Genomic DNA, 17,444 nt, shown 5'->3' with positions numbered 1-17,444 from the left:
CGGTGAGTGACAGCATTCCTGTTAAGGATGTGTAAATGTGGGACACATCTGACTGTGCTCTGAAGGGCTGATGCCTCCAAGATGGGGCTCACTGGGCGCTTCACCCTCCCCTTTTGCCTACCTCTGCATGCAGGGTTCTACTTTAAAAAATAATTTATTAATTTTAAAAATTAATTACAATATAAACATTAAGCTATAAAAATATAAAAATAAATTAATAAAATATTTTCTAATTTAAAAATTAATAAACAAGCCCACAAGGAAAAGCCTGTTGACTTCTCTAGATACCTTGGGTCACAGCAGCACCGCCAGTTCGGTCAACCACGGCTGGGCTGTGGTCACAAACTCATTCCAGCAGCGGTAGTAATGATGTCCTACATGTGTATCAATGAATACTACAATAACACCACGCTGAAAATAATCTGCTGGGGAAATAGGAACAGATTGCTGATGTTACAGGAGAGCGTGTCAAGGTGTGAGAGAGTGTCTCATGCCTGGAACACCAGCTGAAACTTGGCACAGGTTGGGGTTACACCAGCATCTCGGGTGTGCGCAACAACAATTTGTGGCTGGTTATAGGAAATGATCTCCGAGCTCTACAGGGGCAGATAAATGAATGCACAAATTTTAGTGATCAGCCTACATACAAAATAAAATTGCACCGAAACTGGATTCCAAATAAATCTCTAACTCCTCTGAGGTATCCTTTCGCTATAGACATTTGATCAAGAACAGAAGGAAAAAACAATGCAAGAATGAACTGAAATCACCAACTTCACCACCAGCGGTGAGGAAAGGTGCTTGTTAGCAAGCATCTTCCTTAAACAAAGCTGATGACAATCAGAAAGCTGCTAAAGCAAAACAGATGGACAGCCAAGCTTTGCGGAGAGACCATTCACAGGGTTGTGCATACAAGTATACGATAGATATCTCAAACTACCAGAGGAACAGAATTTATTATCTTTGCCAGACACACGGAAAGAAAACAGGTCCCTGTAACTACCCTTAGGAAGCAAGAAGATGGTGACGGTACAGCAGAACTGACTGGTTTTCACCGGCAGATTTCAGATCACACAGATCACTGGCTCTCAGCGTTAGCGCGCACTAAACGACGAGTGTTTAGTGTTGAACTGATGGACCCACAGCCACGACAAACTTAGGTTAAACAGTGATTTTCCAGAACAACACAGAGCCAAAACCAGCTGGGAAACAAAGAGTCCATGGCCATGAGACCTTCAAGCCTAGGACAGCTGTGGGTGCCCCATCCCTGGCAGCGCTCAAGGCCAGGCTGGATGGGGCTTGGACCAACCTGATCCAGTGGAAGGTGTCCCTGCCCATGGCAGGGGGGTGGAACTGTATGGTCTTTCAGGTCCCTTCCAACCCAAACCATTCCATGATTCTATAACTGCTTTCCAAGGCCTCTTGACTACTGAATCAAGTGGTTTCCTGGTTCATTTTAGTTCCCTTTTTGCAGAAAATTGGTTAAAGTAAGTTGACATGCCAGTTATTTCAGATGTTCCAATGAAGTAGAGCTGTCTTCTGCCATTGCCTTTGAAAACTAAGATGAATGCTGCATTGTCAATTCAAACTTCAAAAAGCTATTTGCAGGGTGTCATTTTTCATTTTGCCTAGGCAGGATGTAATGAAAACCCGACAAGTTATTGATGGTTTGGTTACCTGTCTGCCTTAAAGAAATTGCAAAGGTGCTTTATTTAAAAAAAAAACAAGACAGTCAACACAATTAATGCAAAACAATGATGGGAAGCATCCTTTGAGGTTTTATTTTCTGCTGAAGTGTCACTAGACTGTGTGTCCAAAAGCCATTGCTGGCAATTCATCTCTCAAGTAATCAGTATAAAAATATTACTACAGTTTGTACCCTGGCACCAGATTGGGAAAGATGTGCTGTTTGTCCTATTGCCATTTTCTTTTTGGCTGTTTAAAGTAATTAACCACTAATTAGGAAGTCTGAGGCAACAAATAAAAAATTGGAATTTATACAACCTGCTAAACTCAAGACACATTGAAAGATAAGAGAAAAGGCTTTCTCTTCTTGTCTGATTTCGTAATTTTTCCTTCTCAAAATGACATAGTGTCAAAGTGAACATGTTAAAATTCCCATTACAAAAATAATACCTGAGCGATCTGTAAATCAACAACCCTTTTAAGCAGGTCCTGAGGATGTGAACTCTCCAGAAAACCACGGCTAACCTCTCCCAGAAAAGTCTTGCTGAACAGTTTTGCAGTGCAGAAGACAATGGGAAAAAAACACCCCAACCAATTGAGAGCTTTCTGCTTTCCTTTGGCCACCGCCACTCCAGCTCCTGGGAGGAGAGGCTGCTGCTTTGGGCTTCACCTCGTGGCTCCTGCCAGCTCTGTGCTGGCCTGGGCACTGAGGACATCCTTCAGCATCCTCTCCGATGCAGCTGGCAGCGCTTGCCTGGGCTGGTGGTGTTCTTTATGAACAAATGAACATTCACTGCCCGTATTAATAAGCCGGCAGGCACAGCTGTGCATTAGCACATCCAAGAGGCTTTTCAGCTACAGCTGCCGGGTGAGCTACAGCCCCAGGCACGGGGCTCCTGATTGTCCCGGCGCACCCTGAGCCGCAGAGCACGTCACCTTCGCGGGGGCTGGGGTTACAGGGCGGCTCTCCTCGGGTTTTTGTACACGGATGGGCACAAAGCCCCGAGTCCGCATCGGACTCGCACTTCCCCTTCCCGGCCTCAGGTCCTCACCTGCCTTTCAGAAGTTCCTAGGGCACTGGGACTTTCAAAACTGAACCTACCCTTCTAGATCATCTCCAACTCTAGGCTATGGTGGACAGCAGCAATGAAATACTTGGAAGAACCTGAACCTAAATTACTTAAATCCTGAAGCACATAAGCCAATTTTGAACACAAATCTGGAAGTGCCTTCTCCCTCCTGAACATTATTTGACAAGGTCTGAGCTAACTGAGCACTCTTTACATTTCCAAATGCTTCTGTGACTGAACTCAATGGGTAAATGCCACTATATGTTGCTTTTCTGTGTTTCTATTGGTTTTCAGCTAAAAAATATATATATAAAAATCTTCCTGCTTTAAGCAATATGGCTTTGTGCGTGCAAGAGTGTGCTCATATATCACAAAGCTTGTCAAGACTGCAAGATAATGGGACCAACTGGGAAAATTTCCATGAAGATAGTGAGTGTGCCTGGAGTATCTAGGTCAGATCCTGCTCTAACAAAGTGCACTATGAGGGTCCCTTTATACAGAAACTTGTTTAATTAAGATAACAGATGTTGCTATTATGCAAGTCATACTGAGTGGCTGTTTAATTGGACACTTTCATATTCTTTGCTACCAGCACAGAACATCATTTGTTTTTTATGAATTTCTTTCCTTACAATTAAACTGTATAAACAATGCATGCACTGTATATTCACAGAAAAGAAACAGCTCTAATGATGTAAGGGCTTTACATGAACAAGAATGGGAGAATGGCAATTTGTTTTGGGGCTTAAAAGTACAATTATTTTTCTGTCCTAGACCCAGTGCACGTCTGGTGGCAGGGTAAATGTGACTTCCAATAGCTCTAGGAGAACATTAGGAGTGAAGACCATTGTGTACGTATTTTAAACATTTTTTACTTCAAAGGAATACACATTAAATTTTGACACACACAGCTCTTACCAAGGGCATGAGGGAGCTGGCAGCACTGCTGGCCCTGCTGCCCTCCTCGCAGCGATGCCCCGAAGCATCCCGGAGCAGGGCTCTCCCACACCGTGCAGCCGCCAGAGCAAGCACTAGCCCAGACCAAAATTTCCCACCCAGCTGCTGTACCACAGCCCGTCCCCCTGCTTTGGCTAATCAACACACTGGCTGACGAGGCTGGCAGAAATACAGAATTTCCCTAAACAAAAGCCATCTTGGTTTTCCTGCACACAGCTTGCAGTTGGGGGGCAGAGGAGCAGAAGCGCAGTGGGCAGCCAGGGTGGACCGAGAGCGGAGCAGGACAGCTCCCTCACCCGCTCCAGCCACAGCCTCCGCTCTGAGGAACGACAGTGCGGCCCTCCGACAGACTGAGATCTAAACTGAAACGCTCTGTGAGAAATGAATACATGTAATTATTACCATTACGGCATGTAAATTAAAAAGTCATTTCCCTAAATCCAAAACAAGCACCTGAGAAAAGAGGGAAGGCTGGCAGGGAAGCGATGCAAGCCTTGCCTTACCAAGCCACCCCTTTGCAAGCAGCCCTAACCATCCCTTCCAGCGCTACTCCAAGCAAAATCATCCCACGCCACGAGCAAAATACATCCCTTGACCAAATTCATGAGAAACTTTCTTAAGATACTCCAACAAAACGGCCTCGGGTGGTATGTTATCAGAAGACAGTTCAGCCTGCACCATGGAGTGACAAAGTGCCCCAGTGTGTCGGCGCGGACGACAGGACCAGTCTCAGCTCCAACGTTAAAGCCCAGAGCTCCTCCCGCCCAGCCCCCGGGTGCTGCACACCCACCCGGCAGCACCTGCAGGTTTCACGGCTGCAGTGGGGTTTTTTTCGTGGGCTATAGACAAACATATGAAAATTAAGGGAGATCTAATTGTTTTGAAATGAACTGCTTTAAATTAACTGCTGAATTAAGTGTTTTAAATTATTTCAAAAATGCTTTCTGGTGCACAGTTCAGAGAGAATTACAGTTCCATTGCAGGATGTTCCTCCAACAGTTTGGAGCGTGGGAGCAGATGTGACAGAGGCTTATTTTAATTTCAGCTGGCAGCGGTCTATGTAGCTCCAGGATTTGTCTCTAATCACACACAGCCCGATTCTCCCCCCTGCACCCAGGAAAGCTGAATGAATGAACTGACAACTGCAGTGACTCCCGATTTTCACCACTGCAAGGACGAACTACTCGCACTTGCAACCGAGCACAGTTCTCTGTGGGAGTCACACCATAATTATGAAGAAATTGAAAGGTTTCTGTGATAAGATAACCTGAAAATAAAGGTTTTAAAGCACTAGTCTCAGTAACAAATTTATCTAATGTTGTTGCATTAGATGTAATTGAATTATTATGAAAGGATTAAAAAAATCCTGCAAGAACAATCTGACTGCTGTGACTTCCCTTCCCACTCCTGCTGATGAAAAATATATGCAGTGCAATGCCAGGAAATAATTGTCACAAATGGGAAATACTACAGACAGGAGGATGCTTGGCTTCAGGAGTTTAAAGGAAAGCCCTCCATTAAGGACTTGCTTTCATTCACTTATACAGGGGCTGTCAATTAATGGAAATTTTTCCAAACTTGTGGGTAACTATGGATTTCTGCTTTATATTAGTAAATCTCATGTAAAATTATCCCTACCTCTGTAACTCCCACTGATATCTATGAATGATTGACTTGGTTTCTGAGACAGCTTTGGAGCAAAGTATAGGCACAGTTCAAATCATCTGTCTTTTGCATGGTGCAACAATTGCAGAAGACCATGTCTCCGTATGTAATGCCTGTATGATGCCTATATCTCTGGTATACAATGCCTGAGATGCTATGTATTTTATATCCAAAAACTCACTTGACATTGACTACCTTATTTCAAAAAATCAGGGGGATGAAGGCTTAAGATTATAAGACCAAAGTGCTGCTGAGATGTAAATAAAAAATGTTAAGTCCTGGTTCTACAGTCTGTGCCCTCCTCACTTGACGAGTTTTTGCCTGGTTTCGAATGCCAGCCCTCCCTGGGCAGCTGGCCAGCAACAGCCCCCACCTCGATCTCACAGGATTCAGTCCAGCATCACTTCTGAGTCACATTGATGTAGCTGTTCAGGAGAAAAGAGAACCTAGGTAATGGGATCCCAGCTCTCCAAAACCTCTTCTCTCCTATTGTTAAGTCTGAATAAAAAGATCAGAGGATAGACATGAAAATGAATATGAAATATCAATACAGGAGAATCAAATGGTAAGTGAGAAACATTCTGAACTCAACTCAAATGTTTCTCTCTGAGGAACGTGCCCCGTAAGACGCCCAAAACCACATCACAGTTTTGCAATGACCAGAAGACACTGCTTCCACTTTGAGCTCCCTGGGCTTGCTGGCTTCTGGAACAACTCCCTGCCAGCTGCAGATCTCAACAACTCATTCAGACTTCCAGGTTATAGGCATAAGAGTGCATCCTAAAAGGGTAAAATGACTTCTGCCTGAGCAGTGTGCTGTGGCAAGTGGGTCCTGAACACTGCTTGTGCACTACTGTCTGCAGTGATGCAGCCTGCCCAGCTCTGTGGTGGCCATTCCTACCTCAAGGTACCCCTGTTCCTGAGCCAGGCTTTCCCAAAGGGCCGCGGTACTTCAGTCACGCCTCCTGTCCCGATGGTGTGGAAGGTGGGTGTCCTGCTTTCAGCTGGGATGGAGTTAATTCCCTTCCTAGGAGCTGTGGTTCGGCTCTGCTGTGAGAACAACGCTGGTAACGCACTGATGGTTTTAGCTGTTGCTGGGCAAGATTTGTACAAAGTCAAGGACTTTTTGGTTTCTCGGGCCTTGCCAGCCGGCGGCTAGAGGGCACAAGGAATCGGGAGGGGACACAGCCAGGACAGCTGGCCTGAACCAGCCAAAGAGTTAGTCCATGCCGTGGGACACCGTGCTTGGGACAGAAACTGGGGGGCTGGCCGGGGCCAGGGGATCGTGGCTGGGGGACTGGCTGGGCATCGGTCAGCGGGTGGCGAGCAGTTGTCCTGCGCGTCACTGGTCTTCCCTTCTCCCTTTGCCTTTGGATTTTATCCTTTGCCCACCCTTCCATTATAACTGTGATGATGATGATGGCAATGATTGTTGTTGTTACTACTGTTCTTTCTTTTCTGTCCAAATTATTAAATTGTTCTTATCTCCCACCCTCGGGTTTTACATTCCTTCCCGATTCCCTCCCCATCCCTGCGTGGGTGAGCGGCTGCGCGGTGCCTGGTCGCCGGCCGGGGCTGGACCACCACAGTGGGGAACACTGTGGCCGCAGCACACTCACCGGCTCTCACTCTACCAGTGGCCCTGTGAGGCTGCTTTGCGCAGCGGCATTAGCAGGACTGAGGACCTTTCCCACAAAGCGTTAACAGCTGGTCTGCACCGCAATGCGAAGGGAAGATCAAGGACAGAAAACAACCTCTGTATCTTTACCCATACAGAAACAGTCTTAGTTTCCAAGCAGCATCTGCAATATATCTGTATCTGTGCTATAGCTGTTTCTATAGAAAATTTACCTTCTGGAGCCAGGCTACTAACATCATTTTGACTCATTTTGGCCTCCCAGGCAGGATTTCCATTATTATGGAGATGAACTGCCTTTAATGACTGCAATAATATAATTGTACCCCAGGGCGGAATTTCTAATAACACAATTGCACAGTTCTCAACCACCAGTAAGAGATACCTTCAGGGCATGTTATTCATTAGGGGTGCAGTACACGCTACCTCAGCCTCCAGAGAAGGATATGAAACCTAAAACAATAAAGCTCTCTTTTTTTCCCATGGTAGTCTCTGCTGTCTGGGCAAACACTGAACACACTTAGCTTTGCCTCCTGGACAGCAGTAGCCTCCAGAGCAAGAGTCCCAGCAGTAAAATCTGATGCACGCTAATTCCATCTCCAGCAAGGAGTCCCCAGAATTACACTCCACCTGAAAAGTCACACAAGCCCCAGGAGAAACGCTCAAGCAATCGCCATGGTAGCCGTCAGGTTGCACATCAGAATTCAAAGCAAGGACTGATACATTAACGTTGCTTTTAACTCCACCTGGAACTGAAAAGACCACCTATATCAATTAACCTTCACATGATCAAGTGCAGTTTGGAGAAGTATCCAGATGTTCAGGTGCCTCTCTGAAACTCAAAGGACCCTAACATCAGTTTAACCAGAGTTTCTTCTCCCACGCTCATCTAAAAGTTCTGTTTTGTGCCCCTACACGAAGAAATTTCTGCAACAGCTTTTCTTGGCATCTTTCTTCCTATATTTCAACAGATTTTTTTCAGCAGCCGAGGAAGTTCTTGTCTGAAGCCCACACGTAAGCGTGGGTGTAGGGAAGTACAAGGACTGGACTCCAGTCAATGCTGCTGTCCCCCAGGATACCGGGAAGGAGATAATATTTCAGCAACTGAAGAAATCAGAGGCACAGCAACGTCAAGCAGAGGACCAGGCACTTGGCCTCTCCTGCCCGTGAAGTCAGGCAGTGCTGATGAACAATGCCACAATCGTATAGGGCAATATAATTTTCTAATTCAGCATTTCACACAGCATCCAGGTCCAGACCACAAGGACGGTGTGGTTAATCAAGGCAGTGGCGAGGATTCAACACCCTTGTCCCCATGAGAGACACAACCGACCGTGTACAAGAACTAACCAGGTCCAACTGCCAACTCAACGGAGCGGTGCTCATTAAGATGTTTTTGCCAGATAGGCCCCGCTGGACGACCTGGCTGGCAGAAACCCCCTGGGCTGAAGTAGCAGGAAATTTCACACCTGCTTGGGCACATTTCATGTCTGGTTTCCCACTCAGGGCTCGGTGCCCGGGTGGGAGGCCCCCGGTTCTGGTGTGGTGTGCTTGGGGGGAGCAGGGGCAGCGTGGCGGTGAGCCCGCCACCACCACCACGACCGGCACATCAGTGGGTTCGTCTGAGCTCAGCACCAAGCTGCTCAGAGGCGTGTTGTACTCATGGCCCATCCTCCCAGCCACTGCCTGAAGCCTGGGCATGGGGACTGTCACCAGCGGGCAGCGAGGTACAGACGACTTAGCAAGTTTTTATGACTATACTTGCCTCTCGCCTACGTGCCTCGGGAGAAGGTTGGTCAGGAAAAGGCTGTAGGTACAGCCTTGCACAGATGTCTGCACCCTCCAGGGGTGCTCTGGTGTGGCTCCCTCATGTTACTGGGGTGTGACTTTAGGGGACAGTGTTCCACCAAGGGGAAATAACAGTGTCTCTGTTTCCCAGCTGGCTATTTTCACAAAGCTTTGAAGACACCTGCTGGTTTTTGAGGTATCTCTCTTCCTCTCCTAACCTTGGTGGAAACCAGCTGAAATATCTAACAGCCAGTTCAAATAACCAGTACCAAAGATATCTGTAAGTAAACGCACAGGCAACCCGAGCTCCCACCCAGCCTTACGCTACCAGTGCATGAGCCATATTCCCTTGGGAAATCAGAATCCAGAGGTTTATGCTGTGTTAGAGTGCTCAACTTTCAGGGAAGTTTGCAGATGAGAGAGTAGCGCTAAAACAAATGAAATAACCACTCTGTTGTCAGCACTGCACAGCAGTGACCAAGCAATAAACACAGCACTCAAACTTCTCTCCTTTCCTGAGCCCTTGCTCAAATAAACTAACGTTTTCTCTCTCACTCCTAAACTAAAATGAGGAAGAACTGGCCATACCTAGGAGAACAGTGTCAGAGAAAACAGCGTGTTTCAGCTACGGACTGTGCCAGCAAGGACAGGGACACAAATGGGACCTCATGGGGCTGACACTCCAAAACTTCCAGTATTTAATACTTCCTGTTCTTTGCACAATCTTCACCAGAAGAGCAAGTTATTTCAGTTTTAAAAATCAATATACCTTGATCTATTATAACTTTGACCTCACGTAGCTTTATACCCCGGCTGCTAGAGAAAGCTCAGTGCAATTGATCAACCAACTCTTCTTATCCCGAGAGACAAAGTCGAACAGTCCATAGACTACAGCTTTGTAAAGAACAGGTAACAGGAGCCAAACAAGTTAGAAATAGGTTGTTCATTATTTTACTCATCTGGCTTTAAATGAACTGCAGCTTTTCACATACTCTTCATATACATCACCATAATATATATTTCAACGTACATTAAAAGCAGGCTGAACGGAGCAAGACTAGACCTCCCAAGATAAAAGAACAGCTCTAACAGGTTTAAGCCTTTAAAAGTAACAATTTCCTGTAATTTCTGGCTTTTTGACCTTTACTAATAGGACAGGATTTTCCTCACCAGTCCTAGTGGTGCGTGACATTTTGGAGGACTGTCAAGGATGGCTCCCTAGGTCCCGCTCTCAGGGGCTGCGTGAGCAGGACAGGTAACACAACCATGCCTCTATACAGTAAACAACAACTTACTGCAAAACCACGCATGTGAATTTGAAAGGTAGGGTCCTACTACCTACTAACGGTCTCCTTTTAAAATAGTAAAAAAAAAAAAAAGAAAAAAGACAAAAAGAAAAAAAAGACTTGGCCAGCCTGAAAAAGTCGCCTCCAATTCAGGCGTTAAGGCTGCCAAATTAATTACTGACCCCAAATAATTCCTGTTTGCAGGACACTGAGTAATGTACCAGAGCAGTGTAATTTGCAGTGGAGTGGTTTATCTCCTGGGAAATTTTTTGAAAACCACTGGCTCTTTAGAGCAATGCAGAGGCAAAATATTTGCTTTTTAGAATGTATCGTTATCAGCTTCTGGGCAGGGATGCTTTAACGGTACACAGAGACTGGGATGAACACAATGGGAATAGAAAACTCCTTGAGACTGAACACTAGCTGTTCTTACATCTATTTGCAAGTCAATTTTGGGAAGCTATTAATGACAAATTTAGCTCTCATTGCTGAAAATCCCCGGGTTGGAGCAAGCTAATGAAAGAAATGGTTACTTTAAAACATTACCTCTCATTTTCTCTTAGGATGTCTCTTCCTTTCTTCCAAGAATAAGTAGGTCTAGGGGAAGCTTTCGGCTTACACTCAATGATTACTTCACCACCCACTTTAACAAGAGTTAACTTCTTCAAGAGTGTTTTGGAAAAGTCTGGACCGACAGCTGAAAAAAAAAAAAAAAAAGATTCAGAATTCACTCTGGAGAAACCAAAGGCAGCCTCTTTTGAACATTACAATAATCCAGGGCTGTTTCTCACCTGCAATTCCTAAATGATCTTACTTTATGAACTCTGTGCATGTACGGATGGGGCAAACAGGCACCTGGATGCTTCAGCTCTTTGGTTGTTCAGAAATTCACACTCAACTACAAACCTCAGGACCCACAGTAACCTCAGCAGGCAGCAGAACCCCGGTGTCACACACATCTTATTTGGGGCAGCACCCCTAAGAACTATGCATGCATGAACTGTATAATGTATCTCCTTCTTTGTGTCATAACAGCACGATCATCGTTTTGTCAAACATCACTACGTGCAGAGCAGCAGCATACAGGGAAGTTGTCAGAAACGCAGAATCCATACAATTGATCAGAAATTATAGTATCTCCAGAAAAGTTGACATTTTTATGCATTATGTTCATAATTGCTGCATGAACTGGGTCTTTTATTTTAATGCCACAAAGGTGGGAGACCTTGACACGGCCAGGTTCTGAGCCAAGCAAAACAAGGCAAGACTTAAGCAGGCACCAGGGTACAAGGCACTCTTGAATCATCCTTTCTAGTCCCTCTAGGGCATGTTCTTCTCTTTTGTGAAAAACAGTCAGATGTTCATTGAAGCAACCACCAAAGCCCTGCAGACAGTCTGCAGCCTGGCCGTTAGGCAGGCTGGGGAGGGAGACGATGATTTGGCTTCTGATTCCTGCCTCAAAGGAATTTTAATGATTTATTTGATGGGACCCGATGACAGGCAGAGCTTTGAGGCAGCTGCCTTCAGACTGATTCTGGTAGTGAACTCTCCAAAGACGACTAGAGGGTTTTATTTATATCAAGTAGGACAATTAATTTTTTCAATACAGAAAGCTCAAAGCAAACAGGTGAGGCAGCTTAAGGGTTTTATGAACAACTCTTGCCCTGCTCACTACCTTGTTGCTGACAGGAGCTTGCTTTCTGACAGATCAGTGGCAGCAGACTCTGCCCAGTCCCCTTCTAATTCTCTCCATCCTCTTTGCTAGCAGCGTGCCTGCACCCTGTGCCTAGCACCATCCCCGCATCTCCCCAGCTTGCAGCATTTTCCTTGACTTGCTTTCTTGCTGCACCCTGTGAGGCAAGAGTTTAGATCACTGTGCACTGCATCTGCTTGATGCTCTGTAAAATGATCTAAAGCTCACCTGAAGCAGCTGGGAGACAAAAACCTGCCGTGTGACACAGAAAGCAAATTCATTTTCCTTAGGGCATCTCATCTGCCTCAATTCTTTTGGATATTGTTCCTGCTGCAAAAGCGTCAAATAAAACATAATCCTGCAGTGCTAATGGGATGGGCTTTAGGATCGAACAGATCTTGTCTTCCAGTTTCAGAGTTCACTAATCTCTGCGCTTTCCTGTCTTCCGTGTCTAATCATAGACAGCTGACCTTTTATTTTAGCATAGAGGAAGACAGGTATGTTATTAAAGACTGTAAAAGAACCACCTGAAAACCAACACCGGCTACATAAAACATTTCAAAATTATAGGAGGCATACGAGGACAACTTCCCACCAATGTGTTCAGAACCAGACGGATTATTATTTATGTCCTATTGTCATAATTAATACATTATCACTTCTGGAAATAATTTCTCAGGTGATTTGGACAAAATTTATGAACAAAATAGATTTATTGAATAATACTGTTATTTCCATCTCTGCAATAAACAGTTCAGACCGGCTTTTTTGCAAGTCATTTGCTACTTCCCTCTTGGTCCTGTGTGAGGTAGAGCTGTTGCACGATACAGGTTTTGTTCTGCAATGTTCAAAATGTCATCTGGCACATGGAAACTGGGCTCGGTTCTCAGCACTGCCACAGCTTCCCTGTGCCACTTCAGGGGTAATGAATTTAATTTCTTCACACCTTGTTCATAAAATGGGGATTTAAATGACTTTTTTTTTTTCCACTCTAGGCCCACCCTCCATTATTTAATTTTTTTTAAAACATTATCCTGAAAAATCTTTAAGTCAATGACTGCATCTTACTACACTTTTTACAATGCCCAGCACAACAGGGTCCTGGTTTTAGCTGAAGGCTCCAGGCAATATAATTGACAACAATAATAGAGAAGAATCACTCTGAGAAAAGCCCTGTCTGTAATTTTCCATTTCTCTTTTTCACTTAATTTTGCTATAAGTCTCACTCGCTATTAGTGGTGTTTAATCATTTCAAGTACTTAACTTCAGGACCTCTTAAAATAACCATTTTTATACTCAGAAAGATCTGTTTAAAAGCTAACATATCTCAGTGAGGCCTCAGAATATTGACGACCTTCGAAAACTCTAGTGAAAAGGAAAACACGCTGTTTTTCTTCAAAAATATGCCAAATTAAATCACAGATCTATAAAAATTAAGCTGCAGCACACCATGCTGGTACTTTTCACGTAACATACAGAAGCAAGACTGCATAACCCAAATAAGAATTCACCCCAAATCAAGTTTTCTGGCAAGTTTTAGAGCAGGAGCTCTTAACAAAACAAACAAACAAACAAAAAAGGCATGGGGAGGCACAGGAGGAACCCACCAGCATGGGCTAAGCCTCCATTTTCTGAGGTCTGCCTTCCTCCCAAAGGCTCATTTTTACCAGGGTTTTGAATAGACAAGAGAAGCATCAGTGGTTTATTTAGATTTCTTTCACACAGTAATACGTCTAATAAATCTTAGCACCGTGAAGTATAATTTATTGAGCATTATCATAGTTTTCTTGAACAGCAACACTGACAATCTTTCAAATGATTTTTTTTTTATTTTTTATTTTTTTAATACAGGCATCTATCGCTGCTGATAAAAAATGACTGATAATTGAAAATGCCATGAGCAGGAAAGACCTCATGCTTTGTTCTTCAGGACAAAGGAGGGAATGATGCTATTGAATGTTTCCTTTGAAAACAACTAAACCTGCTAGTTCGTAACCATGAATTCTATTTAACCCTTTGAAACTATGTATCTGTGCTGATACATCTGTTTCCAGGCCTGTCACTTGCACTAGAGCAATGTTTGTGCATGAGGTACAGACTGGCAGGACCGCTGAGGCTGGCAGGGACCTCTGGAGATAGTCAAGCAGGGGCAGCTACAGCAGTTTGCCCGGGGCCACGTCCAGTTGGATGTTGAGCATCTCCCAAGGACGGAGATGCCACAATTCCTCTGGGCAAATGTTCTAGTGTTCAGCCAAGCTCAGAGTAAAGAAGTTTTTATGTTTAAATGACATTTTCTGTGTTTCAGTCTGTGTGCAGTCTCTTGTCGAACCCTGGGCACTGCTGAGAAGAACCTGGCTCTGTAATCTCTACCCCCTCCCATCAGCTATTTAACCACCTGGATTTGCAGGAGCTTCTCCTGATATTAACGGGGACAAGCAGAGTAGGTGTACACAAGACAGGTCAGGCAGAAGCTGTTATTCTTGGCAAGGGTTTGGGACGGCAGCGGAATGACTGCCATTAGGGTGGTGAAAGGTCTATTCAGACAGGTGGGTTTTCAACATTTCCTCATGAGAGTCAGTCCCTGCAGCCCACGAGCAGGCAGTTACTGCTCAGCGTGCCCTGAACCCCAATACCTGGGTTTCTCCATAAACACTTCTGACCAGCAAGAGGCTGAATGCGCTTGCCGGCTCTCTGTGCTCAGCCACCTGGATGAATACACGAAGGTGGGACGATGCAAAAAAATTCTGTTCTCTGTCTACCCACTTTTTCAAGTTTTCACTCCATGCCTTACTTAAAAAAAACTTGTCAAAGATCCACAGCAGCACTTCTGCTTCAGATGCTGAAAGTTGGTAAAACCATTCTGGGTGAAGGCTTTGCTGGTTTTGGAAGGTTTGCGGCGTTCAGGAAAGTGAACTTACCTATGACACTCAGCTCTGCACTGGCAAAAATGATGCCATGTCTGTTTTCCGCTACACACTGATACATGCCGGCATCCGACAGGCTGACGTTTGTTATCGTGAGCGAGCCCTGCTCTAGCTGAACTCTGCCCTGTAGGACACAGAAAAACAAATAAAAAAGTAAATAACGAGATCCCTCCTTGGAATATAAACCCAGCAGTTGTTGTGCTATATATTATACCAAGGTGGAAAAAAAAAAAAAAAAAAAAGTAGCAGTAATGGGAAGAATTTGCATGCTCCAATCTATTTCTCTGCCAGCTAAATTTATGTTAGGTTAGATACTAAACGGTAAAACCAATACAGTAGTTGGTAAATGCAATTTAAATTGGAGGACTTTCCCTTGACTTCTCATTGATTTAATACCCAAACCATTTAGATTAATATCCCTTTCAAGTAGATAAACTTGAATCAAAAAATGCACTTTTGTTCCACAATGGCACATCACAGCCAACTGCATTCTTTGAAACATTTAAAACAACGGTATTATGAGTGTATGTGGCAATGAAGGCTAGTAAGGCTGGCTGCCATCTTAGCCAGTGCAGAGAGAAATACTTAAAATGTTCTGCAGTTTACGGAAAACAATATAGATGTTAATAATTTAATGATCCTTTACTTCATATCAGCCAGTAATGTGATTTAAGTACAAGACCATCTGCTAGTGACCAGCATGAAGCAAGTAAAATTAGTGTGTGGAACAAAAGACCCGAGTATCATTTGTCAGCCTAAGGATATGGAGCTTGCGTTATCAATTTTAATAAGTACAGCAAAGTGTTCCCTCCCTCCCCAGGAGTTTCACCATTTAAAAAAAATAGTAATATAAAGAGCTATTGGCTTTCTACTTGGCTGTAGGGTGGAAATTTAATGTTTGAGCAGCCTTCATCAGGGTTTGATCAAATCTGAGATGCCATATTCTTTCACAATAAGCAAAGGGAAAAAAATGCCGGCTACCATGAAACCAATGCTTTGGTGACTTGTGTTGGTGGTTATAATGGGGAGATCGCGGGGCTGAGTGATAAACCTCCAGCAAACAGCTAGGCAGGCATTCCTGCACATCCCCCTTCTCTGGGCAGCATTTTGTGTCCCTGGCGATGGCAGGCCACGCTCTTGGTCACCCGCACAGGGACACAGCTTGGCACGAGGAGCAGGAACACCAGTAAAGACCACCAGAAACTTGAAGATCATAAACTAAAAAAAATAATAATTCATCCAGGGCGATCCTTTTCTGGCTGCAGGCTCTGCAGTCCCACGTGGCCATTCCCTCTTCCTCACCAGGCCCTCTCCACCTTTAGGTTTGTATCATGGATTGCTCCTTTCAGGGAGGACCTCTGAGGGCAGCGCTGCCGCGTGTCCTACCTGTCACTACCAGCCACCCCCTGAAGCCGCACAGAGGTGCCCGCCAGGCGTGGCAAGCATCGCCTACGCAGCAGGAGCATCCCAGAGCCCCACCACCTTCCTGCTTCTATTCCCAAAGGAATCAACCACGCAGAGGTGCAAAAGCGGCAGCGACCGCGAGCCCCCTCCCCAGGAAGGTGCCCACCTGGGGCAGCAGCGGCTCCCCGTCCTTCAGCCAGCGGTACGAGGGCTTCGGCCGCCCACTCGCTCGGCATTCCCAGGCCACGCTCTCCTCTATGGCTGCGTGGGCATCGCTGATTTTCTGGATCCAGTTGGGCTGAGCTGCAATGCAGAAGTAATGAATGAAGCATTGTTGGTGCAACCGACAGCATGCCCTCTCGGTGCAAACAAATCGCCATTTCTTTCTTTATTAGCACTTTTAGGAGTCAGATTTAATAACATGCCTGAAAATTGCTAAAGATTCCCCCAACCCCCCGAGTCCAGTTCTGCTTTCTGAAGGTGGCACATGCAGGATGAGATCCTGTTTTCCTATTATTTTTAATAAAAACACTTAATGAAAAAGATAAGCTTCAGAAATCGTGATCATCGTACAAAAACACAGCAAGAGTTTGTGTGCTGCCCCAGTGGAATAAACAGCACTGTTAGAACCCTGGTCCTTCAAAGAGAGACATTTTCTTCTTCAGCATCTATATGACACAGTCTTCAAAGCTCTCAAATTTAGCATCCAACTTCAAAACCTGTAGTTTAGAACTACCTCTGCATTGAAATTAAGGTTACTCCAGTAACGTGGGCCTGCACAGTTATAGGCACTACTTCAGGTCCAAATTCTCACTCTCGTCTTAGATCAGGGCCATACCTACCAGTACTGCCACAGGACGATCTTCCATCTGTACGAAAAATGTCCAGACTCAGTAATTGTATTAATGACATTGAACAAACCTACAAAGTCCAAAAGCAGATATTGGAAACACATTTTGGTAGAATCAGTGAAAACTGGCACTGGTAGTTTACAGACACTTACAAGATTATATTTCTAGTAGTGTTTCACCTGTTTTTACCAAAGTTTGTTGTTTGCTGGCTTCTTTTATAAAACACACCAAGTTTAGCCAGATACCACACGTGAATCAAATTCTGCTAAAATTACCACGTGTTTTTGGAGACCATACAAAACCTCTGATTTATGTTAAATACATAAATGCTATCTGCCTGGATACACCTAAAATACTTTTCAGAAAGTCCCACTAAAAAAAAGAGTGCGTTCACATTTTTTCAATGGTCTTTTGCCATATTTTGACACAAAGATATCCAAGAGACTTAGGAGGAACATATTACCAGCAGAGGTCTCCAAGAACC

The 17,444-nt window shown here is 44.7% G+C and overlaps 1 protein-coding gene across 6 annotated transcripts in view; it reads right to left on the bottom strand.

Moving 5' to 3' along the window:
• CNTN4 (contactin 4) overlaps window positions 1-17,444 on the bottom strand; it is a 339,145-nt gene that overhangs the window by 52,122 nt on the left and 269,579 nt on the right. For all 6 annotated transcript variants that reach the window (XM_037386326.1, XM_037386331.1, XM_037386328.1 and 3 more), the window contains 3 exons: window positions 16,276-16,412; window positions 14,700-14,829; window positions 10,635-10,785 (listed from right to left, as the gene is read on the bottom strand). In XM_037386326.1, the coding sequence (XP_037242223.1) occupies window positions 10,635-10,785; window positions 14,700-14,829; window positions 16,276-16,412 (418 nt within the window). The remainder of the gene's footprint in view (window positions 1-10,634; window positions 10,786-14,699; window positions 14,830-16,275; window positions 16,413-17,444) is intronic.

Source organism: Falco rusticolus, chromosome 4 (genome assembly GCF_015220075.1).
Source record: "Falco rusticolus isolate bFalRus1 chromosome 4, bFalRus1.pri, whole genome shotgun sequence".
In the NCBI taxonomy this organism is placed as follows: Eukaryota; Metazoa; Chordata; class Aves; order Falconiformes; family Falconidae; genus Falco; species Falco rusticolus.
The sequence above is the reverse complement of the archived record's forward strand: the minus strand, read 5'-3'. Positions and strand labels throughout refer to the sequence as shown.